Consider the following 27,924-nt stretch of genomic DNA (forward strand, 5'->3'; position numbering starts at 1 on the left):
GGATAAATATTTCAGTTTTGTTGTTGATTCAAGAGGTATCGTGTGGCAAGACTATTTAGTGAGATCCGAATGAAATTACGCAGGCAGGGAGACCCCTGAAGCAAATTGGAGGAGCAACTGGAGAAGCAAAAGGTAAAAGTGCGATGACGGTATCAGGTATTTATATACAAATCTCAAAAACTAAAAGTTTGATTGAGTATATTTCCTTCACATGAATCTTTGATGTATATAGAAGCTTCAAAGCAAAATAACAAGAGTAGAAAAAGTTGTGAGTTTCCAATGTATAGCAACTATGATGTACATTGAAACCCTTTTACTGGACAAATTAATAGCTAAGATGAGTTGTTAAAAGGTTCCATGACAGATGATAATTATGTATGGGGGATATTGGGATGCACCACATGAACATCAATTTTAGATGTTTAATACAATCTTTATGTTGATAAAAATAAGGGGTGAGTTGGGACTTGAGACGTGTGAGTTTGTTTTTTTGTTTGAATTGTTCCAAGCCCTCAAATTGTTTGATGAAATGACAATTTAGTGAAACGTGCTGCACGTGTGTGGCAAACCGGAAAGATAGTTGGGAATGGAAATGCGTATATGCACCATAGATTAATTGGGATCCAGGAATGTTGTTGAATTAATGGCAATAATAATGATTAGGTCAATAATGATATGGTCAAGTTTATCTATGTGAGGGCTACTGCCAAGAATAGCAAGAATTATATGAATTACCTTGAAATCATGTTGATTAATTTGGCCAAGGCAACCACATTGCCAAGCCTAGTTTGCTATAACCGAATTCATGTAAAGGTGCAGGGGGCTGGTGTGAAGATTGCATGGTGCTGTTATATGTCAACAAAGTGCTATGGGAAAGGAAGGTGTTCCAACGTATTTCAATTAAAAAGATTCATACTGAGACAGGAACAATATGATCTTCCAAAGAAAGGGACGTATCAGAAATATGGTGATACAACCAGGTATTTATATTAAATTCAAAGTTCTTTAATTTTATTAATTATCGAACAAACAATAGTGTCGAACGATTGTATGGTTCGGGGGCTCGGGTTATACCCATAATTAAGGGTCCTATGTAAGCCTATTCATTATGCAAGTTAACTCATCATGAAATTAACGTGGGGGCTAATGTTTAGTTGGTTCAACTCGATCGAGTCTATAGACTCCAACAAGTTAAGTAGCTTAATTTATAATTCAATTTATTGTTATATGATTGGGGGCTTAGTTCGAGCTCATAATAAGGGTCCTATGTGACCAAATTTTTTACTTGAGGAGGCTCAATTTAAAAGTAGTATGGGGGTTAACCTCGTAGCCAATTTGATTGAATTTAAGGACTCCGTTGAGGTGGAAGGTTCAGCCCATAATTCTAACCCACCGATAAAATGATTATATTTTATGAACCTTGTGATCTCTGTTAGTTCAAGTTTTTCAGGTCGATTCAGTAAATTTTTATAAGGCAAGAAGGTCAGTTCCCTCTGTGGACCCGTGTGTCACTCTATGAAATGAGTGGCATGAAACTCTAATAAGGTCGGTTCCCTTTCTGGACTCGTGTGTCACTCTATGAGGTGAGTGGCACGAAACTCTAAGAAGGTCGGTTCCCTCTGTGGACCCGTGTGTCACTCTATGAGGTGAGTGGCACAAATTCTAATAAGGTCGGTTCTCTCTGTAAACCCGTGTGTCACTCTATGAGGTGAGTGACACGAAACTCTAATAAGGTCGGTTCCTCACGGACGCGTGAGGACCCGAGCATCACTCTATGAGGTGAGAGATGCAAAATATAATATGGTCGATTATTCTATTATTTATCAAAGTCTTGGATCATTTTGAGATCCAAGCCCAATCTGGGATTTCGGTCTGTTCTATGATTATTTATTAAAGTCTTGGATCATGTTGGGATCCAAGCCCGATCTGGGATTTCGATCGGTTCTGTGGTTATTCATCAAAGTCTTGGATCATTTTGGGATCCAAGTCCGATCTGGGATTTCAGTCGGTTCTATGGTTATTCATTAAAGTCTTGGATCGTTTTGTGATCCAAGCCCAATCTGAGATTTCGATAGGTTCTTTTCTTATTTATCAAAGTCTTAGATCATTCTGGGATCCAAACCCGATCTGAGATTTTGATCGGTTCTTCTATCACTTGCCAAAGTTTTGACTCATTATGAAAATCAAGACCAGCTTGCGGTTAATTATATTATTGAAGCATGTACTTATTATGGGAGCTCAATCGAGTTGGATATTAAGTTTGCGAAAAATAGGCTCGGGGGATCAAGAATCATACTAATTCAAAAATCAGGGATGGAGTTCACTCGGGTCAGAAATATTTCTCGAAGGCGGATCTCAATACATCGATCTCCACCTTCGAGAGGGGGCTATGTGCATCTCGAGGTGGACACGTGGCATCATTTAAAGAGGGTTCTATCTTATTAGGGAAGATTTCAAATTTAAAAGGATTGTTCTCCTTGTTATGTAATTGTTAATTTGGATAAGGGATAAGGTGGTAAATTGTAATTAATTAGGGTTAAGACTCTAATTAGGGTTTCTTTATTTAAAGAGTGGGAGGCTATTGTAAAGAGGAAAGAAAATATGGAGAGGGAAAAAGAAGGAGGTTATGTGTAAAATTGAGATATATAGTGAAACGGCTCCTCGAGCCCGTGGACGTAGGCACGTTTGCCGAACCACGTAAAAAATCTCTTTGTGTTATTTCTCTTTTTCGTTATTTTTTTTTTATTTCTATGATTTATTGATGAATAATCTTGCTAAAGATTAAATCTCGAGGTCAATCGTAAAAATGACCTCCACAATTATCTATAGTACAAAACACACTGCTAAAATTGGATAGTTCCATTTTTTTTTCTTTTTCTTTTCTTTCATAGGCAAACAATGAAGATGGATATTGAACCTAAAAGATTGAATGTGTCAACTCACTAATTGATCATATGAATTTAAAATGTAGCAAAAATCTTGATTTGTAAAGTCAACTCAACCAAAGATTATATATATAAATATACTCACACACACACACACTAGCGAATGCCGGTGCTTACGGCACGGTTTGGAAACAAAATTAGTGTTAATGTAAGGTACACCGATTTTTCCCAAGCTTGAAATCATGAATTCATAGATAAAAGGTAGATCATCATGGTAGTTCATGTTGCATTTAGTTAGCAAATGAAATTGGGTTCTAGGGGAAATTGAAACAAAGATAGAACACCAAAAACAAAAAGAATTCAGCTGCAATACATACCCTTAAATGAAGAGATAAAAAGAATTGGGACTAACATATAACAAGATGTGCAGTATAGTAAATAATTGAGACCTCAATAGGTAAAAATACATTGGAGTAGAAAAAAAAGCGTAAGTAATATTTAAAATAAAAATCCAAAGTGAAATAATTGATGTGAACAACATTGCAAGAAAGAACCTGGTGACACTATTATATTAGAAGAGTACAAGGAAAGTGTTCGAAGGGCATGACTTAACACGGACCTAAGTTGATATGGAAGTATTTGGATCGTCACCAAGAAATATTTCAAGTCAAAACAGGACAAACTAAGCCCAATGGCGGACAAGACCAAGAATTAGAAGACTAGGATGAGATACAAGAAGAAGCATAACCATTGGATGCGAGATGCCATATCAACGAGATTCAAAAGTTGGTGTGGCATAAGAATCTCTCTTATTATTGTGTACCAAGCACGATCATAAATTCGTATCTTTCATTCATAAAATGTTGAAATAATGGATTATTCTCGGAGTTGCCTCATAGTTTTTCCCTATTTTATTGGTAGTGTTTTTCACTTAAATCTTGATATCGTGGTTTACCAACTATGTGTGATAAATTGCTTTGGTTGTTTATATTGACTTGGTAATTTTATCTTAGCTTCATACAATTGGGAAGGTTCTCGTAAGTCTTTCTTGGATATCACTTTTTTGGGAAGGATGCATTTGAATGCATCGATGACCATTTGAATCCGACGTCTTGTGGGTCTCAAACAGAAAATCCAAGGGTATGAAAACGTAGCTAACGTCTGTATGGACGTGTGGATATATAATATGAATTGGTTAGATGAACAGGCAAGGAGATACGAGCGTTTCAAAAAGCATAAAACTTTTCGAGTTTTCAACGAGAATGGGTACCCACGCAGTGCATCCCATTGTTTGTTATTTTCAGGAAGGAATATAAATCCATAACGAAAATATTTCTTCTCGAGAAACGCATGTATTTTCTATACGAACGAATGGATGATTAAATGCCACAAATGGGTGATGAGATATGACCATTAATTGACTCGAAAAATTGTACTCAGTTGACGTGGCAAGTGTATAGAACCATAGATTTTTTCTTAGAGATACACAAGAAAAAAGTCTATGGTTCTGTGCACTTGCCACATCAACCGAGTAACGACCGTTAATGTTTTTTCGAGTCATTTTATCATTAGTCATTAACAAAACCCCTATATTATCACAAATTTAAAACTTATCATATACTCAATGGCAATGATCTGAAATATACCCGATGTCTGAACCGATCCAATCCAAAAAAAACATGAAAAATTGAATTTTCGATTAGATTTGAATTGAAATCTTAAATCTGATACAATTTCATATAAATGTATATAGATAAAATGTTTTAGTCTTTTTGGTTTACCTCTCTATATTTGAAGTTTAAAAGTGGATTTTAAAATTTTTTTGAACATTGATAATTTGAAAATAGGGCATGTGTTCAGATCAATTGATTGGTTTCAGATTAAAATGAAATGAAACGGATTGGATTTTTGGATTTTGTTAACATATTCATTAATCAGATCAGGTACATGTTAAAAAAAATTTGAATCAGTATTGGAGTGGTACTGATTTGAAATCGAAAAAAAAAAAAAAAAGAATATCGATCTTATCCCAATTTCATATAAATACATATAGATAAAATGTTTTAGTCTTTTTTGGTTTACCTCTCTATATTTGAAGTTGAAAAGTGAATTTTTAAAATTTTTTAAACATTGATATTTTGAAAATAAGGCATGTGTTCATATCAGATCGATTGGTTTCGGATTAAAGCTGAAATGAAACAGATCGGATTTTGTTAACATATTCATTAATTGGATTGGGTACATGTTTAAACAAATTCGAATCAGTATTGGAGTGGTACTGATCTGGTATCGAATCAATATGTTTCCAACCCTAAACCAATCCAAGTGAGTCAATTCATAAACTCAGGTGAGTTAATTAAATTCTTTTTGTTTACTTTTTATAAAAATTGGCATATAGCCTTTTTTGTAAATAACTCTTTGAGTTTAGTAAAAACTAAAATTATTAACCAATGAATGTTGGGCGTAGTGGCCAAGGCAGCCCTCCAAAAAGGGAGAGGTCCTCAGTTCAAGTCCCCTCATTGGCCACCTACAGAAATTTATCTCTATTTACCTAGTTTGTGGGGTATTGCATGAACCCAAGGGATTGGAGCAAGATATAGTGCTTTAAGAGGCCAATTGCCTTATAAAATTAAAAAAAAATATTGATAAATAAAACCCCAAAACCCGCACATCAATCGCTTATCGGTCCGATACATTATTCATTTTAATTCCCAAACATGTTTTCCAACAACTTAGCACCAGTGACATATGTATGGCCTATGAATCATTAGGATATAGGATTACAACTATCTTTGGGCTTGCAAAATGTAGTCTAAAGGACATTGATGCTGAAAAAGAGGTTTATCTAAACTATAAAAAAATGTAGAAAGGGACATAAGGAAAAAAAAAAAGATTTTCACATTATTGAGAAAAAAAAATTGATTTATCACTTTTAAAAAGAGAGCTTCTATTGCCACACCAGCTTTTGCTAACGCCACTCCATGATGTGTTTTAATTCTTTGGTAATTTACAGATGAATTGGAGTGGCATTAGCAACAATTGGTGTGGCATAAGAATCTCTCATATTATTGTGTACCAAGCACGATCATAAATTCGTTTCTTTCGTTCATAAAATGTTGAAATAATGGATTATTCTCTGAGTTGCCCCACAGTTTTTCACTCTTTTATTGGTAGTGTTTTTCATGTAAATCTTGATATCGTGGTTTACCAAGTATGTGTGATAAATTGCTACATATATTTGATTTGGTTGTTTATATTGGCTTGGAAATTCTATCTTAGCTTCACACATATTTGGGAAGGTTCTCGTAAGTCTTTATCCCAACCTTGAGTCAGGTTTGTGCACAATCAGCTAAGATTAAGGCTCAGGTTTGGGAAAATTTTGGCGAAACAAATTCGAGGTGGATTCGAGCATAGATATCAGGCTGCTCGATTTACCTGAACTTAATATGGTTATAATTTAAACTATTTTTAGATATCTTTGTTTCTTTCTCATTACAATACACAATTCACATTTCAAACTTTAGTTAATCATCATCCACTTTTTATTTTATATTTACTTTTTATTTCATATATGTGAAATTTTTAATACATTTTTAGGACAAACAATTGTAAATTACATTTTTTTAAAAATGCCATTTATCATTATATAAGACATTTTATTTAGTATTAATGAGGAGTGAGCCAACCAACCTGACCGATCCATTGGGTTGAGCATTTAATGCTCGAGGTCAGGTTAGGTGTGGGCACAGGTTGACCCCCCTCCCCCCAACTTTATATTTACTTTTAATTTCATATATGTGAATTTTTAAATATATTTTTGGGGATATAATTGTAAATTATATATATATATATATATATATATATATATATATATATATATATATATATATATATATTTTAAATGCCACTTGTCATTATATAAGACAAGTTAGAAATGAGGACACTCCAACATAACTCTTTTTATTATGTTATGTACAAATTAATTTAGTTAATATTTTAAATTACAAAAAAACTTTAGAATATATAAATTATTTATTTAAATGCTTTTTGCAATTTCTCCAGTAGTTACTAAGAGCAACCGGCCCCCATCTGGATGGCCTTCATCAGGATCAATCAAGTTTGAGGATGTTGTTCTCCAGTACATGCCTGAACTTCCTCCGATTCTCTATGGTTTGTCCTTTGCAATTTCTCCAAGTGAGAAGGTAGGAATAGTAGGGAGGACTGGGGCTAGAAAATATAGCATGCTCAATGCCTTATTTTGGATCGTGGAGTTAGAAAGAGGAAGAATTGCGGAGATATATGTGTTTACTTGATTCAATATAATAAAAATTTAGCAAAAAAAAAAAAAAATTTATAATGCGACTTATTTACATGATTAAATCACATGTCCTTCTTTTCAGATACGATTTGAATATGTAGTGTCTTATTGGAATGAGCATTTCGCTCGTTCATAATAGTGAGCTAATGAATAGAGCCTTAAATTAAAGGAGTGTTGATGGTTTCTTACTCACTATCTCTTCTCAAAGGCTATTTCAAGGACTTGGTGGTGAATGGAATTCCCTAAATGCATATATAGGTTGTGGAGGAAGTTTATAGCATGTGAGAATGCTTGTTCAAGAAGTTTCAATAGGGTTCAACATGGAAAAAGAATTTGCCACACGTTCTTGTGCGGTAAGAGATACAACATTATACTCTGCCTCTGTCATAGAAACACTGAATCTTGCTTCTTACTGCACCATGCACATGCCGATCCACATGAGAAAATGACAAGTGTGAACAACACTTGAAGTGGGACCCATACAAAATTACATAAATACCCTCATTACATCCCTCAAAGTAAAATAAGAAAATAAAATAAGATTTCTAGAAAATTCACTTTAAAATTAACAGTTAGGAAGACCCAGTTAAAGAGAAAGAAATGTTATTTTTTTCTTTGATAGGTTCTAGGAAAAATTGAAACAAAGATAGAACACCAAAAACAGAAAGAGTTCAGTTGCAATACATACCTTTAGATGAAGAGATGTTTTTTTTTGTAGAGAACATATAACAAGATGTATGGTAAAGTAAATAATTGACTTAAATAGGTAAAAGTACATTGGAGTAGGAAAAAAAAACCATAAGTAATATTTAAAATAAAAATTCAAAGTGAAATAATTGATGTGAACAACATTACAAGAAAGAACTTGGTGTCACTAGTATATTAGAAGAGTATAAGGAAAGTGTTCGAAGGGCATGACCTAACTTGGTTGGTTATTAATTCTGAGTCCGAGTTGAGGTCTGACTGATCTTGTTAGATTCCATGAAGTCGATCATAATTTGTCATCTTACACTTGTCAACCTAAGGTCTTACCAGACTCTATTTTGGGTGATCTCGACTTATAGCAACCGTACAATCTACTTACACGGTAACTGTTCATGGTAGGGCTACAAACCACTAACTTCCTTCCTTCTATAACATGCTCAGTTTGGGGTGTTGAGCTCGGCAACTTCCTGTTTACTGACTTGATTTAAAATGTTGACTCATATTTCCCAGTGGACTCCCTCACCCATTTATGATACGTGTTTTCATCATTTTGCTTGACTAATAGTCTCCACACTTAGCAAGATATAAGATATCTAACTAAGGGCCATTTTGCTTGACATTGTGATTGAGAGTTTTTTTTATGTTGTAGTAATAATTAACTTTTGTCTCAATCGATATAAGAAGGGGGAGGGGGGGGGCATTTAAATCATTTTAATGATAATCTCATAAAAATTAAGTCAATTTAAATAAAAATGTGAATATTTATAGTAATTTTAATATTTTTTATCTAAATTGAAATATAATTGGGCATTTCTTAATCTACTTCATTTTTTAAATAAAATATAATTATTTAAATATAATATGTAGGTATTAGTAAATAATTTTAAAAGGAAGTAAAATGATTTATCTAGTGCGAGTGAGAATGCAAATTGAAATGGCTTCCAGCTGGACAAAATCGTGGCTGGCTCTCACAACGGTTCGATTTTCCGCCCAAACAACCAAAACCTTCTATTTAAACACCAACCCTAGGACGCTCCAGCTTTCCAACACTACATAACGCTTCTCTCTCTCTCTCTCTCTCTCTCTCTCTCTCTCTGTAATTGTGGGTTTTTTCTCCTAATTTGGCTTTTGCAATCCATCGTTCTCCAGAATACTGTGCCTTTGGAAGAGAACCGCGATTGCAATCGGGCTCCCATCTCTCTCTCTCTCTCTGTGATTAGGGTTTTTGATCCTAATTTGGTTTTGCAATCCATATTTCTCCAAATTACCGTACCTTAGGAAGAGAACCACGATTGCGATTGGGCTCCCATTTTTATGAGGCAATCAATCTTCAGATGTTTGGAACGATTTTCCATTTGTTTGTGGAGATGCCAAAGGAATGTCTACCGAAGTCTCCATAACATTGTTCAAGAGCAGGTATGTATGATTAATTTCCTTGAAATTAAGGTCCTGTAAATGGCTCAGATCTGTAAATATTGTAGAATTCTGTTTTTTGATGGATATGCCTTCGTTCTTTCTTTTAGGGGTTTGGTTTTTTGTTTTGTTTTGTTTTGGGTCTATCATATGCACCAGGAGCATTCTGGGTTTGTATTTGATTTTTTTATATTCTAAATTTTCGAATTTTTAGCTTGTTAAATTCAGAAAAAAGATGTCTTTATCTATTGTAGATAATAAGAATCTTACTTATTAGGGGGAAAAACTATGAACTAAGAACCTTTGAGAGCTTGTCTGTTTGAATCATATTAGAATCTAGCCATATAATACCCCAATAATTCATGGATCGGAGGTTGGATATAATGGAAATCAAACATTTTTCAACTTAAGGTATGATCACTGTTAGATGGGTTGTTGGATATTTATATTTAGTTAGTTAGGTAGTCGAAAAATTGTATACATGTACAGAGTGTTAATATAACACATCTACAATCTGTAAATGCTGTTAAGCAATCTCCACGAGTTTTCCATTTACTTTAAAATCAAAGAAATGACATTTAAAATTTTGAAAAAACAAAACCCCCACTTCTTATGATATACGAATGACCTTAAAAATGATAGAAATACTCATGTAAATATGAGGACTAACAAGTTCTAAAAAATACATAGATCCATAGAAATAGCCATTTTTATATTTAACTCTGTAATTCAAAGTTTATAGTTAACCAAGAGTGATTATGAAGTGTTCCAAGTCACTACCCATGGTGACAACATGCCATTTATTGTAAGGACCCTTTTTGTTAGTGATGCCTATCTCATATACATTCTAGGTATTGAAACTAGGCTTCCTCCATATTCTCACAACATTACAAATAGGCTGTTGTCATGTACTTATTTTTCTTTTGGATTATTTATTTATTTATTGCAATGCTATGTGTTTTTATGATAACATTTAATTTTTAACTAACTATGTTTTGCAGTTCGATCCAACAGTTTTCTCTAGAGTTGGAGTTAGAGAAATGCAGTTCGTATCAACAATAAGAAAGGGATTTCATCTAATTGATGCGCAACTTCCTGTACTCTTGACATGTGTCTCAACAATCATGGTTTCATTATGTTCAACCAATGGACCTAATAATAATGAATGGTAACAACTTTTTTCTTGTTAATCTTAAATCATTTGATATTTAAAATCCAATTGAAGGGAGGGAAGTCTAGATTAAAAGAACCTAGGTTTTAGTAAGTGCCTATATAAAAGGAAGGGGAATTTTGAGATAAAATCCCTCTAGCTTTTGGTCCATAAATTGAGGTCCTTACACCCGTTCCTTGGTTGGCCTGTAGTGAGAGAGTAACAAAAAAATGGCTTGTGACTGATGCCTTTTTTTGTTCTCTCCGATATATTTTTAGCTATGTAGGTCAATTATTTACTATACTACAGATCTTGTTATATGTTCTATGTTACCTCCCAACAGTAGTTCATATAGTTGATTTATAGCACTAAAAATCTTGTTTTAATTGAAGCTTTTGAAACAATCATTGCAAATGCAGAAGAGATGGGTGATGATGATAGTGGACTCACTTTTAGGAACATGGAACGCATGCAAATACTGGATGATGATTGCGCAGTAACTAAGTTATTTCCTCAGGAAGTACAGAGGGTGTAAGATTCATACCTTGATAATATTTCTCAACTGATTCACTTGTAGTCTCAATTTAATTAGAGATCTTAGGTATAATTTGGTTCTTAATTGTCTTTCTTTCGATGAATCTAGGAAATTGTATTGGTTTTCTTTCTTGATGTATGATTTATTAATTCTAGGTTTTTAGTGTTATCCTCATTTAATAATTTCTAAAAATAATTTTGTCACCTTTACCTTACTTCTTCATTTAATATGAAAGATTTTGTATTTGCCTTTATTCCTTGATTCCTTAATATCCAAATCAATTTCTTGTTTTGATAGTGTGTTCATATCTACTTCCACTACCTCAATCCTCATTCATTTTGCTCTTCTTGATGCTCATTTAGAACCTTCAAGTTATATATTCGTTCGAATTGGATTTATAATCAGCTTTCACTTAATGTTATGCAAACCATCTTTATCGACTTTTTCTTAATTTATCACCTATTAGAGCTACTCTTGTATAGTCTTGAAGGTGTTCATTTCTAATTTTTTTTATATTGTCTTTCTATTGATCCATATCTTCATTGTTATCTTGTGTAGCTCAATCTATTATCTTGATTCTAATTGACCATCCAACATTTATTTCATTAAACGTAACTAGAAAATAAGAATTACTTAATTTTCTAACATATTTATAGTAAACTGTATGCATGCATTAGATGTTTGATTTCATTTATAGTGAAAATAATGTTTGGATGTTGGATTTCATTTGTAGTGAAAATAATGTTTGCTTGTTTATGATAATTAGTTTTCATATAAAATGTTTTTAGTAGGCAAACAAGAAAATTATTTTTTCGTAGTTTTAAATTTTTTCTTAATAAATAGATGAAAAATTAGAACACGACTTAATATTTTTTAAGAATCTAGAGCAGTTGAGTCTATAGTATGAGTTAGATCTCTTTGAATCTCAATTGATAGGCTCTTTACTACTCTTCAATTAGAGGGTGATTCAACTAGTTAGTCTTTGATGATCATAGTGCACCCCTGTCTATTACTAGCAAGGATTAGATTGTGGCCATGTTGCAGTTTTTATCACTATATGATCCTATATGTATCCTTTGATTGAGCTTCCTTAGTTAATTCCTTATGGGTTGAGATGTAGTAAAAATGACTGTTTATAATTAGTGTGAAAGCCGCCATTGGTATGTGCCCTTGGAAAAGGCTGCCTAATTGTCAACTTTGGGTTGAAAAATGATGATACTTGAAGTTCAAAAGTGTGACAGCCACCACATTGCAAAAGGACTAAAAAAACTTATCCCCTGAAAATCTCAATGCAAAATCATAAAAAAGAGGATGAGAGAAAAAAGTGAAAAGAAATGAAGCCCAAAAAGAAAAGAAAAAAAGTGATACATTAGTGTGAAAGCCGCCATTGGTATGTGCCATTGGTAAAGGCTACCTAATAGTAAACCCTGGGTTGAAAAATGATGATACCCTGAAGTTCAAAAGTGTGAAAGCATAAAGGCTAAAAAGCTCATCCTCTGAAAATCTTAATGCAAAATCATAAAAAGGAGGATAAGAAAAAAAGCACACGAGTGGTGGAGCAGTGGTTGAGCGACTTGGGTTTGCTCCCCAGAGTCGGGAGATTGAGTCTCCTCACTCACGGTTTTATTCGATAAAATAAAGAGGAATCACTCGTGGTGGAGCAGTGGTTGAGCGAACTGGGTTTGCTCCCCAGGGTCGTGAGATTGAGTCTCACCATTGGTGATTTTACTTTATAAATTAAAATAAACCACCCGAGTGGTGGAGCAGTGGTTGAGCGGCCTGGGTTTGCTCCCCAGGGTCGTGAGATTGAGTCTTCCTACTCGTGATTTATTCGATACACATGTTTGTGGTGGCATGGTGTATCTAAAAGGATTAGTCCTACTTTCAATGGGGTTGGTTGTTGCGTCGAAAAAAGAAATAAAAAAGTACATCTCCCTTGGGCACTGGCTAGGTTTGACATTTCACTAGGTTGCATTTAGTTTCCATAGTGATCGAACTGCATGTTGGCCTAATATCTGAACCTAGTCTAGAATAGTCCAGTTCACTATTTCACCCAGTGACGACAAATGTTGAATATTCTTCTAATAGATGAGTAGTAAAAGTGTCTGTCTCAATTATTCATTGACTATAAGACATTCACTGTTGACTTTACTGTCTCTTTTGCCTCTGTTTACTATCCATACTCATAAGGGGTTTAAGTATTGCATATCATTTGTGTGGGTTTCATTGATAAGGGAAGATGTTATATTTAATTAGTCATTAAAAGAAGGTCTGTTTGGCTTAGTTTGTCCTGTTTTGGCTTGAAATATTTCTTGGTGACGATCCAAATACTTCCATATCAACTTAGGTCCCCCTTCGAACTCTTTCCTAGTACTCTTCTAATATAATAATGTCACCGAGTTCTTTCTTGCAATGTTGTTCACATCAATTATTTAACTTTGGATTTTTATTTTAAATATTACTTATGTTTTTTTTTCTTACTCCAATGTAGTTTTACCTATTGAGGTCTCAATTATTTACTATACTGCACATCTTATTGTATGTTAGTCCCAATTCTTTTTATCTCTTCTTCTAAGGTTATGTAGTGCAGCTGAATTCTTTTTGTTTTTGGTGTTCTATCTTTGTTTCAATTTGCCCTAGCGCCGAATTTCATTTGCTAACTACTAATACTATACCTATCTAACAAAAAAATAATTTTTGTTTCTATTTAATTAGGTCTTCTTAACTGTTAAATTTTAAAGTGAATTTTCTAGAAATCTTATTTTTATTTTCTTATTTTATTTTGTGGGATTTAGTGAGGGTATTTATGTAATTTTGTATGGGCACCACTTCACGTGTTGTTCATACCATGTCACTTTCTCATGTGGATCGGCATGTGCATGGTGTAGCATGAAGTAATATTTCGGTGTCCCTTTCTACGATAGGGGCGGAGTATAATGTTGCATCTCTTGTCGCACAAGAATGTGTGGCAAATTCGTTTTCCATGTTGAACCCTCTTGAACAAGCATTCTCACATGCTATAAATTTCCTCCACCACCTATATGTACATGTAGGGAATCCCATTCCAAGTCCTTGAAATAGCCCTTGAGAAAAGAGAAAGTGAGTAAGAAACCATCAACACTCCAAATTTCATACCTTGTGCAAGTGGAGATCTCATTTCCAACTTGTAAAATTTCCTTAAATTAAATTAATATTTTCCCTTTTCATCCTTTTAATTGTTTTCTTCTTGGTTGTGAGTCTTGGGTTAGTTTGTTTTACACTATTTGAGAAGCAGAGTTCTAGAATTTTGGATTTCATCTTTCTTCACATTAACTACATAGCCATTGAGTTGTTGAAGAAGTACAATTGACTAAGGTACTTCTAGGTTTTTAGGAATGCTCAATTATCAATCTTCACGTTTTGTATTTTAGATGTGACGTTGTCCAAAAATGGTGGAACCAAAAAGTTGTGTTACTATTTATCCATTGGTGGTTTGTCTTCAATGTTGAACTTTCTTCTAATAAATGAAGGTATGATGTGGTAAAACTATACATGAAATAGTGCCTTCTTTCGGTATTCATGAACTGCAACGAATTGTCTAAAATTTGTTTCATGGTTAGAGCTATTTTTAAAGAAGCATAACTATTTTAATTGAATTGTAAAAATATTGTGCCTCTTTTGTATCAGAACGCAAACCATCCATCCACCCATCCACCCACCCACCCACCCACCCAACCTCTTTCAGGAAAATGACTCTCATAGGATCTGCAATCTTCTCCCTTAAATTTGTTGGATATCTACTCTATGCTTCTTTTGGGGACATTTGGTCTACCACTTGATGGTTAAAGTGCAACTTCATATCAACCAAGAAGATGTTCACTATAGCTATTATTCAACTATCAAGAACATATTTAACTTGTAGATTAACCAAGCATTGGCTGAAGTAAACTTTCAGATCCTGTTCCACATGGCTGCGCTCACCGTTGAAAGGTATTTATGTCCAATAACTTTGTTCTTTCTATTAATTTGTAATTTTTGTTTTCACCTCTCTAAACTCTTTGATGATTAATATTTGGGTCTTGTGGCAGAAGCTAAGATGATGGTTAGTATCATATCCTATCCTATCCTGCTAGTATCTATCCAGAGAGGAATCGGGTGATCAATTTTGTATCAGGTTCTAAGCTTGTGGTTCCTAATCGATGTGGAAATGGTGAGATGCAACTCCTTCCCTTGTTTCATTACTCCTACCTATCAGAGTCAGATAGATAGGTTGTTTCTAATTTCTTTTATTTACTTCCTTATTGATCAGAGTCGGACTGCTATATTTGGTACATCATGTCAAGGAGTTGAGTAGCTTTTAGAAGAATAGAAAGTGACATTTTTCTCGGAAGCATGCCATCATGGTGTGTATATAAGGTACATATAAACATATAGGTTCAGGTTTCAATGACTTATGAAAAAAACACATGATCTGTTTGTGGTGGAAGGAACTCATCCTCGGGATTAGTATATTCGAGATGTGTTATCAAGATATGTTTAGATCCCTAACTTGGATTTTGTGTTTATACATGGTTGGGATCATTTGTTTTCTTTCGAGTCGTTCTTCACAAGTTTATGTGTTTATATGTTCTCTTATGTATGTTCTCTATTGGAGGCATGTCTCAGGTACATAATTATGTATAATTCAGTATGTTTTCTCAGCTTGAGTAGTGAAGAGATAAACAATCGATGCATATCAGGATAGCTGTTTGTTAATGGTCCCTGTATGTATCCAATGAGAAGTTGCTGAAATTTTGCTTGAAGGCATTCAACACAATGCTAATCATCATCATCAAAGCCTTGTACCAAAAATTCCCAAGAAGCTTTTTAAACCAAAATTCCCAGGCTGGATTTTCTCAGTGAAACTTGTAGTAGATGCTGCCAATGCTATACGTGACTATCAGCGTCAGATTTCTGAACTAACCCCTATTTTCAAAAATGTTTGGCTCTCTTTAGGATTAGGGCCTCCGAATATATATATAGATAGATAGATAGAGAGATTTTTTTTTTATAGGAATAGGATTAGTGTTAGCAAATGTCATTGGGTTCAAGGGGGTTAGTCATTTTTTTGTGTTAAAGGTTCACTGGTTTCCCTGAGATGCTAGAACTGAATTTTTTTGGTTGTAGAGCCATCCATTTCTAAGCAAGAAGGGTGATCCGGAACTATTGAGTTTACATGAAGCTTATCATAGAAGGATCTCCTTCAACATGCATTTGCAGTGCAACAACAAAAATTCTTGGTGGTACGCTTCTTGGGAGATCATTAGTTGGAATTGGGATGGGTCTTGGTCCATCTGTTGCATCTCTCTATGTGATTGAGGTAGGGAAGATGGTTCTACTATTGCTATATGACCATTGGGTGAAAATTTTGTTGGTCCTTAATGTTATTATGTATTCTTTCCTTGTCTACATAAACAGGTTTCACCTTCTTTTGTGAGGGGTACTTATGGAAGCTTCAGTCAGATTGCAAGATGTCTGGGACTTATGGGGGCTCTGTTTATTGGAATCCCTGTTAAGGAAATGGAGGGTTGGTAAGAAACTTGTGCTAAGATTCAATGATTATTATGTTCTTGATTGTTGTTAGTTTAAGCGAAGCTTCGGAGTGAACTGTTAATTGTAATATTTCCAATATTCTTTCCTAATTCCAATTGCATAGGTAGCAGGTGTGTTTTTGGGCGTCTGTCATTCCAGCTGCAGTTCTTGCTCTTGGTAGGAGGATCCCATGTCAAATCTGCAATTGCAGAACTCCTAAAGTCAGATAGAGGAGATGGCGCAGACACTATAAAGCTCTCAGAGTTGCTCTATGGTGGCCACTTCAGAGGTACCTATGTTATTATTACATTGATGCACTTATCTGTTCCTAAGAAATTTATGCACACATTTCCTTTCCCCATAAAATACTTTGCCATTCACATAGGTAGTTAAATAGCCAGATATCATAGATGCTGTCATTTAACAATAAGAACTAAACAAATTCCTTGTAAAAATCCGACCTTTTGCTTTGTCTCAGGTGTGCTTTGCATGGCAGGTCAAAAAATCCCTTATAAAATATATATATTTTGTTTTGTTTTGGAGGGGAGATTGCACATGGCTTTTACCTGGGTTCTCCTCTCCTTTGTTGTGTGTTTTGCTTCTACTTTAATTCCATGATCTTTATGAATTGTGCATCAACAAGTAATAGGTTGTTTGTGATACTGATGCTCTTTGAAGAATTGGCGAAGCAGGATAAACACTATTTGTTTCATAAAAAGGAAAAACAATAAAAAAATTAAAGCCTCGGCTAGGAACGTACATACAAAACTGGTTTAGATTCATTTAATTATACATTATATATATATTATATATATATATATATATATATATACGTATAGTAGACCATGATATTCATGGTTACTACCTCAACCTTGAAGTACTTGGTTAATCCTACATATCGACCATAGAATTTATGCTTTTCAGCACACTCGTCACATGTACATGTTTTCTATCATTTGGTTGAGATATTCTATGTATCCTCAGCATATATATAATCCCTTCTACTATTATCTCTATCAACTAACTTAATAAGAGGCTGAAGGGTATACACTTGCAGAAACAACCAAATTGGCACTTTTTTTTAACCTTGTATAGGTTTTCTGCTAGGCTTCTTTGCTAGATTGGACTCTCGAGGGAATGCAGTATTGGTTTTGTTTATTTAAATTAGGTTATTTTATTTTGCATCATTTGATATTTGCCTCTATGAGGGATCCTGATGTCATGGTGTTCCTATGTGGATTGTGTGGCTCTATTGAAGGTTTTTTTCCCTTATAGTCTGGTATAGACAAAGTATATTAATAGTTATATGTAGTTACTATTTACTCGGTTTGTGCCTTCATCTCTGTGAAAAGGATGTGTCAAGCCCCATGGAAGTTTCCCAATATTCAACATGGTGCTGTGGGGTAGTATTGTTTTTTCAATTGAAGCTTTAAGTCCAGCTCAAAGGTGCTGTTGATAGAGCACCGAAGATCCTTCTATGATAGTTCGTTTTTCTTTTTATATTTATAATAATATATCTGGCATTGGGCAGCATGCATATGGAGTAACATTCATTCTTTCATATTATCAAAGGTAATGTGGCAGTTTATGCGAGTCACCAGTAGTTTTTTTTTATAAATATAATCTTGGGCTGTTAAATTGTGGTAATAATGAACTATTAATTCAGGTGATTAAATTTGTCTCAACATGATGCCACATATCTAGCCTAAATTCCCTTAATGTAACCCAAAGTTATCTTAATTTAGGTGTATAGAAACACACAAGAGAACACCCAACACACACTTTCCTAAGAGGTACATTCTTAGAATGTTAAACTCGAACAAGGATTGAATCGCATGGTGTCTACACTCAATGGCTCCAGCTGTTGCTGTCCTTGGTTGTTGAGGTTGGTTGAATTTGATTCTATTGAGTTGTTAAGAGATCATTGTGGAACCCATATGTTTTGCTGAAATTGTTTTAGCTTATTATACTGTTGTGAAGTTGTTGTATGAGAATTTAATAGCGAATCTGGACTAGAGGTGGAATTGACAAGAACAAAAAACTGGTGGCATATTTGCAGCAGTATGGGATAATATGTCGAAGAGAGTAGCCATGTGCCTTGAACTGTTGGAGAAGAATTTGCAGCCAGGCATGCATGCATTAGATGTTAGTTCAGGTGTGTTCTACTTTCTCCATTTATTGTTTTCTCATGTTATTCATTCCATAGCTATAAATTCCATTATGATCTATGTTATCTGTCTGTATTGACGTTTAATGGGGCATGGTTCCTCTCTTTTTATCTCTTATATTTTTTAGAGTTCTTGGGCATAAACAACTGCTCATTAGTTTTACCATTTGTTTCAATTGAGCGAACTGTTCTATACCGAGAAATTTTTTCTGGAATGTACTCTTTATGGGCCTTTTCAATGAATAAGGAACTTACTTGTGAGAATTTATCTCGATATCTGGTAGCACTACCATTAGGTTAGACAAGTAATTGTTCTTTGTGATACTCAACCTCTATTTCTGAGCTTCGTGCTTGCTTTTCATTCTATTGAATACCATGCACAATTCCTTTCGCTTTTCATTCTATTGCGTCATTAATATAATCAGATTTATTGGCAAACTACAGAATGGTAAACTGAAGAGAAGCGTAAAGTCCCAGAGTGTGGCTGTTTATGCCTTAACTTGGAGGAGAATGGACAACCAATAGGGGTATGAAGTTAACTTGCTATATATATATATACATATAGTATCTGATGCTCGATGATCATCATTGCCTTGCTAAATGCACAAGTAGCTTGTCAATTCTTGAAATGTATATGATTTAGTGAATTTGTTCCATTGGGATCTAATTGCTTCTTCGAGTACGTTCCTTTCATGGGTCATATATAAATATGTATAAATTTTTGCCTTTTAGCTCTCCACCATTTTAATATTCTAAGAGATAAGTGTATGCATCCTGTTTTATCTTACCTTTTCCTCTCAAGATTGTAGTTCACCATTATTTTATCTGACGGTATCAAGTATGTGTTGGTGTTGTGAATGTGGGCGAGGCAGCAATGCATCATCTGAAATAGGTGTCAAGTGTGTGGTACTAACCAATGGTCAATACAAATATGGTAGAAATACCTTAGCCAAACACACATAATGTCAGAAAATATTTTATTTTACGTATCAAGTGTGTGGTACTGCCCTGGGGGTCAATTACAATTGTGGAAGAAATACCTAAATCGAACACCCACAATATCAATTTTTTATTATTATTTTATGTATTTTAAATATTTAATTTAGAAGACTTGTGTAGAGGTACATAACTTCTCTGATAAACATGCGTGCTGATATGGACCATTCTAAGTAACTCAAGCCATTTAACTTTATAGTTATAATGTAAAGGCTAGGGTTGTCCAACTGACCTGTCATAAAAGAGATCTTATTGTCGGATATGGAAGTCTTCCCAGCTTCATCTCTGTTGTTATCCCTGGACTTGTCTGATCATTGTGAACCAATGTCATTTCACATGATATACACAAATCAGCCACATTACACCTCTGGTTTAGACAGATTAGCGCAAGTCAACTGCACTGCATTGTTGCTTTAAACAAATTAGCCACTCTTCATTTTTGATTTACACAAACCAGCCACACAACACTTCTTCTACCCACTTTTGATCACATTAGCGAACTTTTATAGACTTTACAATCACCAAGACCATAAAAATAGGTACCAAAATAAACATTCCGAGATATTCCCTAAACATCAACTTTTCGGATTCAATGTTTTGTTCTTGTCTCGGCCGAAACCAGAATGTTCTGCCAAAACATTCGAAATATTTGAAACACTCGTACATGTTGCATTAACTGGTTTATTACCATCAAATGTTTAGATTGAATTTTGACCTGGGAGATCTGATCGAGGAAGCTTTTGTATGGTGGGTCAGTTTTTTTGCTACTCTATGAGTTCCTAGGTACTTTTTGGTTACTCTATAAAGTTGCAGATTATGGATTGTCATGTTTGTAATTCATGGTTGCTTGTTAAATTTATGAAAGTTGAAGACGAGGGGCATTTGGGTCTTTTCATTTGGTAGTTGGGGTCAAGGTCATCAATTTCAAAACATAGGGGTATCTCCAATACTCAGCAACACATGAGGGGGGCATGTGTAAAATTGATTTTTTTTTTCAAAAGTTCTTATAGTTAAAAACCTAATTTTTTTAAAAAAAAGACCATAGTATTTCATTATGCATTTTATCTGATATTATTCGCAAGGTCGTTGCTTCCATTTGCACTAATTTTTTTTTCCTATTTAGTTTTTTTGGTTGGCGATGAATATTTTTAGATTAGTAAACTTTGGGAGTACTAGATTTTGTTGCTACTTCCACTGCTTCTTCGATAATTGATTTCGCATTAAAGCATATGTACATTTGATGGTAGCCTATTAGATTCTTAGATTCTTAGTTATTGGATCGAATAATCTGTCTACTTAATTATTATTTGATATAATGACAATCACAATTTGCTTCATCCCTAAACACACAAAGCTTGATATCCAATGTCTTGTAGAATCTTTTGGACTCAATAACCCAATAAGTGGTTCTATACGCATTCATTCAACTTGATTTGTAGGTCTTATCAATACACATTCACAAAGTACTTCCGTATTTCTACTTTTTGGTGGTTGTATTGTTTTTCTTTTGATAAACATTTAACATCTTGAAGATACTGAGAGCTCAAGTTCTGTCAGCTGAACTTGTGCACCTTTTTGCCTTCACCATTAGCTATATTTGAGGTATTTTGTTTGTCATTTTAATTTTAATTTTCATGTTAAGATAAGCTACTGCAAGTTATTTCTTACGATTAGTCAGGTTGCTCTCTTATTTTTCAGTCCCTCTCTATGAAGGTTGCCTCTGTGAACCCAATGTCTTTTGTTTGCTTATATTTTTCATTTTTATTATTTGATGAAGTAGATGGGTTCATTATTTTTAACATGAAATTTTAGAAAACAAAGTAGCTTGGCCTCACCATTGCAATCTGATGCACCAATCCAGCCCTACTAGGGATGGCAATTTTGCTCCCTCTCGCCGGTGCCTCGACCAACCCCTAGAGGGTCGGTTTTTCCCACTTTTAAATGATTTCGGGGCTGTTATGTTAGTAGAAATGAAAAAATCAATTCCATTTCAGGGCGGGGACGGTTTTGATGGACCCCGTCCCAATTATATTTATATATATTCGATCTCATGGTGAAACTTAGATTAAATTAATTTTATTTGCTGTTTACCTACAAAAAATCTTCCTAAGTTTTAAATATGTCCAAAATAAATCAAGAGCATTTCTTTCTGATTAATGAAGAAAACATCTCGCATCTCCGTCATTGGGTCTCCTTTAGAGGACAAACACTGTGCAGAATAGGTAGCCAATGAATTTTTTTCCCCTTTAATTTCTTATGGTACCTAGTGTGTTGATTTTTATGAATGGCATTGGTTTTGACGTTAGAGGAATGATTTACTATCGGAGGGCTTTGAAGCTTCAAGCTTTCCTTGACATGGCTTTTGAAAGTGGTAACCACAAGAGAACTTCTGCAGTGTTTCTAGGGATGTGGTTAATCTTTTTTGGGTGATTATGTTGTGATTCTTTTCATTTTGAACCTGTAGAGATTTTGGAAAGCTACAAGGTAGTTATTGTTTCATCTCTCCTTAAACAATATCGCACTCTCTCTACTCGATCTCTTCGATCTGGTTCATCCTCTCTAATCAATCCATCAAGGTAATTGTGTGTGTGTGTGTGTGTGTGTGTGTGTGTGTGTGTGCATGCGTGTGTGTGTGTTGTGGATCTAGGGTTTGTTGAAGACGAGAAAGTTTGATATTATTTTTTCTACTGATTCAAGAGATCTAGGGAATCAATTTTTCAAGTAATTAGAGAACTCTGTAGAAATCAGATTGAGATCGACATTTCAAGAAATCTGATAATTTGATTAAAGTTGCTATTAGTTTGCTCGGTTTGATCATAAAATCAGCTCAAAGTGCATCATCTCCAATTCATTTTTTCAGGTAATTTCATTTTCCTAGCAATGTGTATAAATGAGATGTTTCGGTTAGGAGAATTTTATTGCTGATTGTATTTCGATTTTACTTGATTTTGTAGATAGGATTTATATCAAAATTTTCCTTTCATGTTGAATTTTGTGGTAAATTCGATAATTTGTATAACTAAATGGTTTGAAATTTTTTTATTGCTGATTGTATTTCGATTTTACTTCATTTTGTAGTTAGGATCTATATCAAAATTTTCCTTTGATGTTGAATTTTGTTAGAAAGTGATTAATACAAATTTCTCTTTGTTTGTTTTGCATATGTATGTATGTGTTGTTATTCGGGGTTTATTAACAAGTTTGTTACTTATGCTGAATTAGCATCGCATTGGTTCAGCTTTACCGAAATCCACATTGTTATTGATATCCAAGTCACTGAGTTAAATCTTCCTTAATGTGAAGTACTTGTATTATGGTGATCTTGATGTTGTGATTTGTGAAACAAGAACTCCATTAAAATTAGACTGGCAAGAAATAGATCCCTGTTAAAGAGCTTTGAAATTATTTATTTCCAAGGAAATTGGAGTCAAGTTTAAGGGACATAAAAATCAAGGATCACAAGAAATGTAAAAATAACTTATAGAAGACAGTGAATGTCATAGATTACACGAGCTTTTCGGGGTTAACTCTAATAAAGAACGAAGCGTACTATCAAATGCCTTAAACTCTTCAATATGTGCGAGTCAGATTTTATTTTATGTTTTTTCACCTTAATGCTATGTTTGGATTGAGAGAAATGGAGAGAAAATAAATGAAAACACTGGTTTTTCCCAATATGTGCGAGTCAAATTTTTAAAGAAGGTAATTTCCTTTTAACATGACATTCTTCTATTTTATTGTCTTTGTGGTTTCGATGCAGTTACTTCTAATGAATTTGATAAACACCATGTCATAACATTTTATTCCGTTGGACTGTTTTTGAGTAGAAATCATGGATGATTTTGCATTCCTTAGAACTATGTAATTTCTGTGGAGCAGATGGTTTTCTCTGAACTAGATGAGATAATATGTTTTGGTTGTTATTATTGATAAGAGAACTTAGAATACAGATTGATGGATTTTGCAGGAAAAAGGCAAAGGAACAAGTATGTTGGTGTCTCACTGGTTGGGAAGACATTGGCAACCATGACCATGTGCTTTTCAACTATGTTATATAATATCTTTGCATCGCTATTTTTTTATCACTATCTTCGGATGTTATGGTTCTTATATATGCATTTGCTAATGCAGCTACTGATGACATACAACGGATGATGCAAATGAGTTGATTTGGATTTGATCCTTCAAAGGTATGTCTATTTGGTGACTCTTTCTATTCTAATTGTCCTTGTATATTTGATCTAAGAAGTTCCTATCTATCAGTGCCAGTTATCAAATACAAGGATTAATTTTATCTTTGCAGGTGAATTGCATTGTGTTTGACAAAACGGGGACCCTCACCATTGGAAAGCCAATAGTGATCAACACAAGGACCTTGCAAAACATGGTACTTCATGATTTCTACGAATTGGTTGTTGCAACAATTCTTTGATCTGGTATGAGGCCATAGATTGATGGAAGCTCTTGACTTTTTGTCTTTGCAAGGTCTAGGATTTGTGATCGTAAACTATTATAGATCGAAGGATCTATGAGGCCATTTAGTCGGCCACTTGTTTGATTTATAATCAAAGATCTTGTTTGAAAGAACTTGTTGGATCTCGTTTCAAATAGTAGCTCTGCAACAATTCTATGTGGTCGTTGTCTTTGTTGGATTTGTAGATTTTATTCGTCATCTTTGGTCGTTTCAAATAGTAGATTTGATTTATTCGTCAATTTCTCTTTCTTTAGATTGATTTGTTCGTCAATCTCCTTCTGCAAGTTCTTTCAAACAAGATCTTCGATTACAAATCAAGGAGAAATGGCGGTTTCTAGGGTTTCCTTTGGATTCATGATGCTCGCTGCTCTCATTTTTAGTATTATCTTTCCACTGTTCAGGCTCAAACCATGGCTCCAGCCCTTGCTCCTACTAGCGATGGTAATCTTTCTATCAGATTTGATTATTTCTTTTGTTATTTTTAGTTTTTTTTTTCTATTTTATTATGAGAATCTGTGTTGTTTCTTGGTGGTTTTCTGATTTATGGAGTGTTTTTTTTGTTGGTTGATTAGGTATTTATAATGTTATTTCTATTCAATTTTTGATTGCGTAGCAATTTTATGTTTCCATTTTTCGTAAGTCTGTTTCGTCTCTTGTTTTAAAAAATTCTCGACTTTTTTTAATTGAAAATTCGATATTTAGGGCATCTGTGTCGGTTTTAAGATTATAGGATTTTCTTTCTTGGAATCAACTTGTTGCATCCAAAAACATATCCAATGCTTCAAGGTTGTAGAGGATAAAATTATGTGAACTTTGAAAAAAAATCTCAAAAATAATTATTTTTTACCGTGGAATTTCAATTTTAAGTTTGGGAGTTATGTGGAAGTTCGGTAGTTGTCCATTTTCAAAACCAGGGATCTAATTCAAAAAGATTGTTTTTCAATTTTTTTTTTGGATATGAGTTTTTCGAATCAACTTAGAGGGCTGTGGTGTTGGATAGGGTTGGCAATGGGTTGGAAAATATCTGCTTACCCGACTCATCTTATTCGAGATATTCGGGTATGAGTAAATTTTTTTTATTCGATTAAGAATTCTGGTAAATTTATCTGCAATTATTTTTATCCGAACATTTTCAGGGTTAGATATGGATATGCATCCTATTCAACCCAAATATATGTATAACCCAAAATTAAGGATTTTCCATCATCTTCACAATTGGGTATATATATATATATATATATATATATATATATATATACAAAATCTTTGGTTGAGTTGACTTTGCTAATTAAGATTTTTGTTACATTTCAAATTCTTATAATCAATTAGTGTGTTGACACATTCAATCTTTTAGGTTTAAAAAATAATAAAAAATTCATAGTTGTTCAAATGAGTTGATTTGATAATGTTATTTGTGGGAAATGTTGAATTTGTTTAATTAGTGGAAAATCTCAAATAAACTTACTTACAACACATGCACACACATTAAACCGAGTCGAATAGAGTTGAACCATGAGTTCTGATTTACTATTGGGCGAGTGACCAAAAGTAGTGCAAGAGCATGTGCTTGAAGTCCTTGAACCATACAATTTATAAGTTTCTTATGTTTTTTGTGAATTATTTCATTTGTTTGAGAAATGCAAGTTTTTTAGTTGAAAATGTTATTGTGATAGTTATTTGGGCAATTTATTGGGTTTGATTATGGTTTGTCTTTTCATTTTTTAATGTTTCTTCCGGAAAATGGCGTCTCCAATTAGATTTTGTGGTTTAGATTCATCAATTACTTTTTTTTTTTGTTTTAAGACTGAAATTTTGAGTATGATATTTTAGTTGATGATTAGATTGCATTTTTATTAATGTTTGATCAATAAAAAGGGTTAGTTGAATTTAGGTAAAATTAGTCTTGTATGATTGATGGGTAGTGCTTAGTTGTTAGTGGTTGGTTAGTAATTGATTGCCTTTTCCCGCGGTATGGTGAAGTTAAAATTTTAACATTAAATATCTTTTTTGGATTTTTCTTGGTCGGATTAAGATTGTTATAGTTTGATTATTTCTTTGATTTTTTCTAGTGCTTTGGGTTTTGACAAATTGATTTTGTAGGTTTGGATTTTTGATGGAGGATGAGGAAGCTTTGGAAGAGCTAAATTACATCTAGATTAGTTAGGATTTATTTTTTAGAATTTCTGTAAGGATTACTTGTCAATTTCTATTTTTATTATTTTAATTTTTATCTGGGAAGGCCCAAATTGTAATAGATTCAAGGAAGGAGGACAGTGGGACGTAACTGTCTCGGCCTCTCGGGTTCGTACATCGAAATTGGTGTCGATGGCCCGAGTCGATTCAATTAAGTCATCCCTCGTCTAGAACGAGTGGTAAGTTATATCACCACGAATCCATTGTAAGGGGGTTCTTTTTTTTGTTTATTTGTATGTGTTCCTAATGTTCACACTTTGGACGCTTTACTTTTAGTTAAAAGGGCACTCTTATGGGGAGGACATGCTAGAAGATAAACAACTATACCTCAACCTTCATTTAAAACCCATTATTACATACTATTAACGAAACAAACATCTACCAACTAACTACATTTCACACTAAATATTAACGACTATCTACTAAATAGTAACAATTTATGATCCTAGTGGGCTTCTTGGATGCTGCTTGGTGGGCTTGGGCCTGCTGTCCAACAGATCTGGTGGGTTTGGGCATGTTAGTTCTTTATCAGATCTGGTGGGTTTGGGCATGTAATATATTAGTTGTAATTAATACTTATTTATAGTAAGAGGTAATTTTTACAAAGGGTTTATGCCTTGAGGCTTACGCCTCATGATTCACACCTCATTATGCAATGAGCCTTACACCTCAATAGGTTCAACTTAACCCAAAATTGTGGGTTAATAAATTAAATTTTTTTTTTTATTTTCTTGTTATATTTTACACAAATACCCTCCCAATGTCTCTTATTTACATAACCTACTAAATAGAAGAGTTTTTTTGTATTCAAGAGATCACTCAAAATCTCTCTTTAAAATCTTAAAATCTTCGTATATCAAAATTTTAATATTTATCGAATTCGAATCCATTGATTCCTACAACTTTCTTACAAAGATTGTGATCAAATAGAATCAAGAAATCATGGATTTACTAAGATTTTGATGTATGTAATTTTTTTATGTATATTCTTGAATTTTTTTCATTCAAAAACTCATATTTCCCTCTTATTTTTGTGTTTGATTAATTTATTTTTTTGTTTTATTCTACCTTTTTTTTGTTTTTTATTTTATTATTTTTTTTTTGTTTTAATTCTTCTCTAGTTTATAATAGGGTCTAAAACACTATTCTTAGGCATAGAGTAGTTGTTTATATGATGTTTGATAATCTATGAGTGATAATACATCCTACATTTTATTTGATGCTTGAAGGTTGTTTACTTATTTTTATATTTTCTCTGAATTTATTATAATTTTATATATTTTTAACATTAAAAAAAAATTAATTAAGGCTTATGCCTCACCTTAAGAACCCAAAACACCTCAAATACCCCTTAGGTATTTTAAAACATTGATTATTTTGTGTTTGTAATAACAGGGTAGATGGATTATATATTTTTGTGAAAATCTAACTTTGACATACTACATTATTTGTCATTCCCTTATCAAATGATTCATTCTATATGAATTTAGATTTTGCAATTGTTTTGTGACACGAAAATGAGATTTTTTGTCATGGGT

The 27,924-nt window shown here is 33.6% G+C and overlaps 2 protein-coding genes across 29 annotated transcripts; both read left to right on the forward strand.

Moving 5' to 3' along the window:
* The first annotated feature begins 6,925 nt into the window (after nucleotides 1–6,925).
* LOC147381813 (ABC transporter C family member 1-like) lies at nucleotides 6,926–11,006 on the forward strand. Its single transcript, XM_086429940.1, has 3 exons — nucleotides 6,926–7,087; nucleotides 10,323–10,431; nucleotides 10,864–11,006. Exons 1-3 carry the CDS (start codon nucleotides 6,926–6,928, stop codon nucleotides 11,004–11,006), a joined length of 414 nt encoding a protein of 137 aa, XP_086286066.1.
* Nucleotides 8,854–26,639, forward strand: LOC147381814 (putative plastidic glucose transporter 3). 28 transcript variants are annotated; one of them, XR_015174334.1, is made up of 18 exons: nucleotides 8,857–9,324; nucleotides 10,323–10,489; nucleotides 10,891–11,002; nucleotides 14,731–14,975; nucleotides 15,074–15,195; nucleotides 15,295–15,401; nucleotides 16,152–16,344; nucleotides 16,443–16,551; nucleotides 16,681–16,845; nucleotides 18,616–18,711; nucleotides 19,149–19,250; nucleotides 22,026–22,090; nucleotides 22,184–22,303; nucleotides 22,449–22,579; nucleotides 23,687–23,909; nucleotides 24,023–24,106; nucleotides 24,205–24,634; nucleotides 26,294–26,639. XR_015174334.1 is itself a non-coding variant. In XM_086429942.1 (11 exons), exons 7-11 carry the CDS (start codon nucleotides 16,201–16,203, stop codon nucleotides 19,173–19,175), a joined length of 522 nt encoding a protein of 173 aa, XP_086286068.1. In that variant the 5' UTR covers nucleotides 8,862–9,324; nucleotides 10,323–10,489; nucleotides 10,891–11,002; nucleotides 14,731–14,975; nucleotides 15,074–15,195; nucleotides 15,295–15,401; nucleotides 16,152–16,200; the 3' UTR covers nucleotides 19,176–19,251. The 28 variants fall into 28 exon arrangements, 1 of the variants encoding a protein (XP_086286068.1); XR_015174338.1 differs by having other exon boundaries at nucleotides 24,448–24,634; XR_015174328.1 differs by having other exon boundaries at nucleotides 23,687–23,753; nucleotides 23,851–23,909; nucleotides 24,023–24,634.
* Nucleotides 26,640–27,924: the final 1,285 nt, after the last annotated feature.

Source organism: Akebia trifoliata, unplaced genomic scaffold (genome assembly GCF_017979445.1).
Source record: "Akebia trifoliata isolate Shusen 1 unplaced genomic scaffold, ASM1797944v1 Contig00243, whole genome shotgun sequence".
NCBI lineage: Eukaryota > Viridiplantae > Streptophyta > Magnoliopsida > Ranunculales > Lardizabalaceae > Akebia > Akebia trifoliata.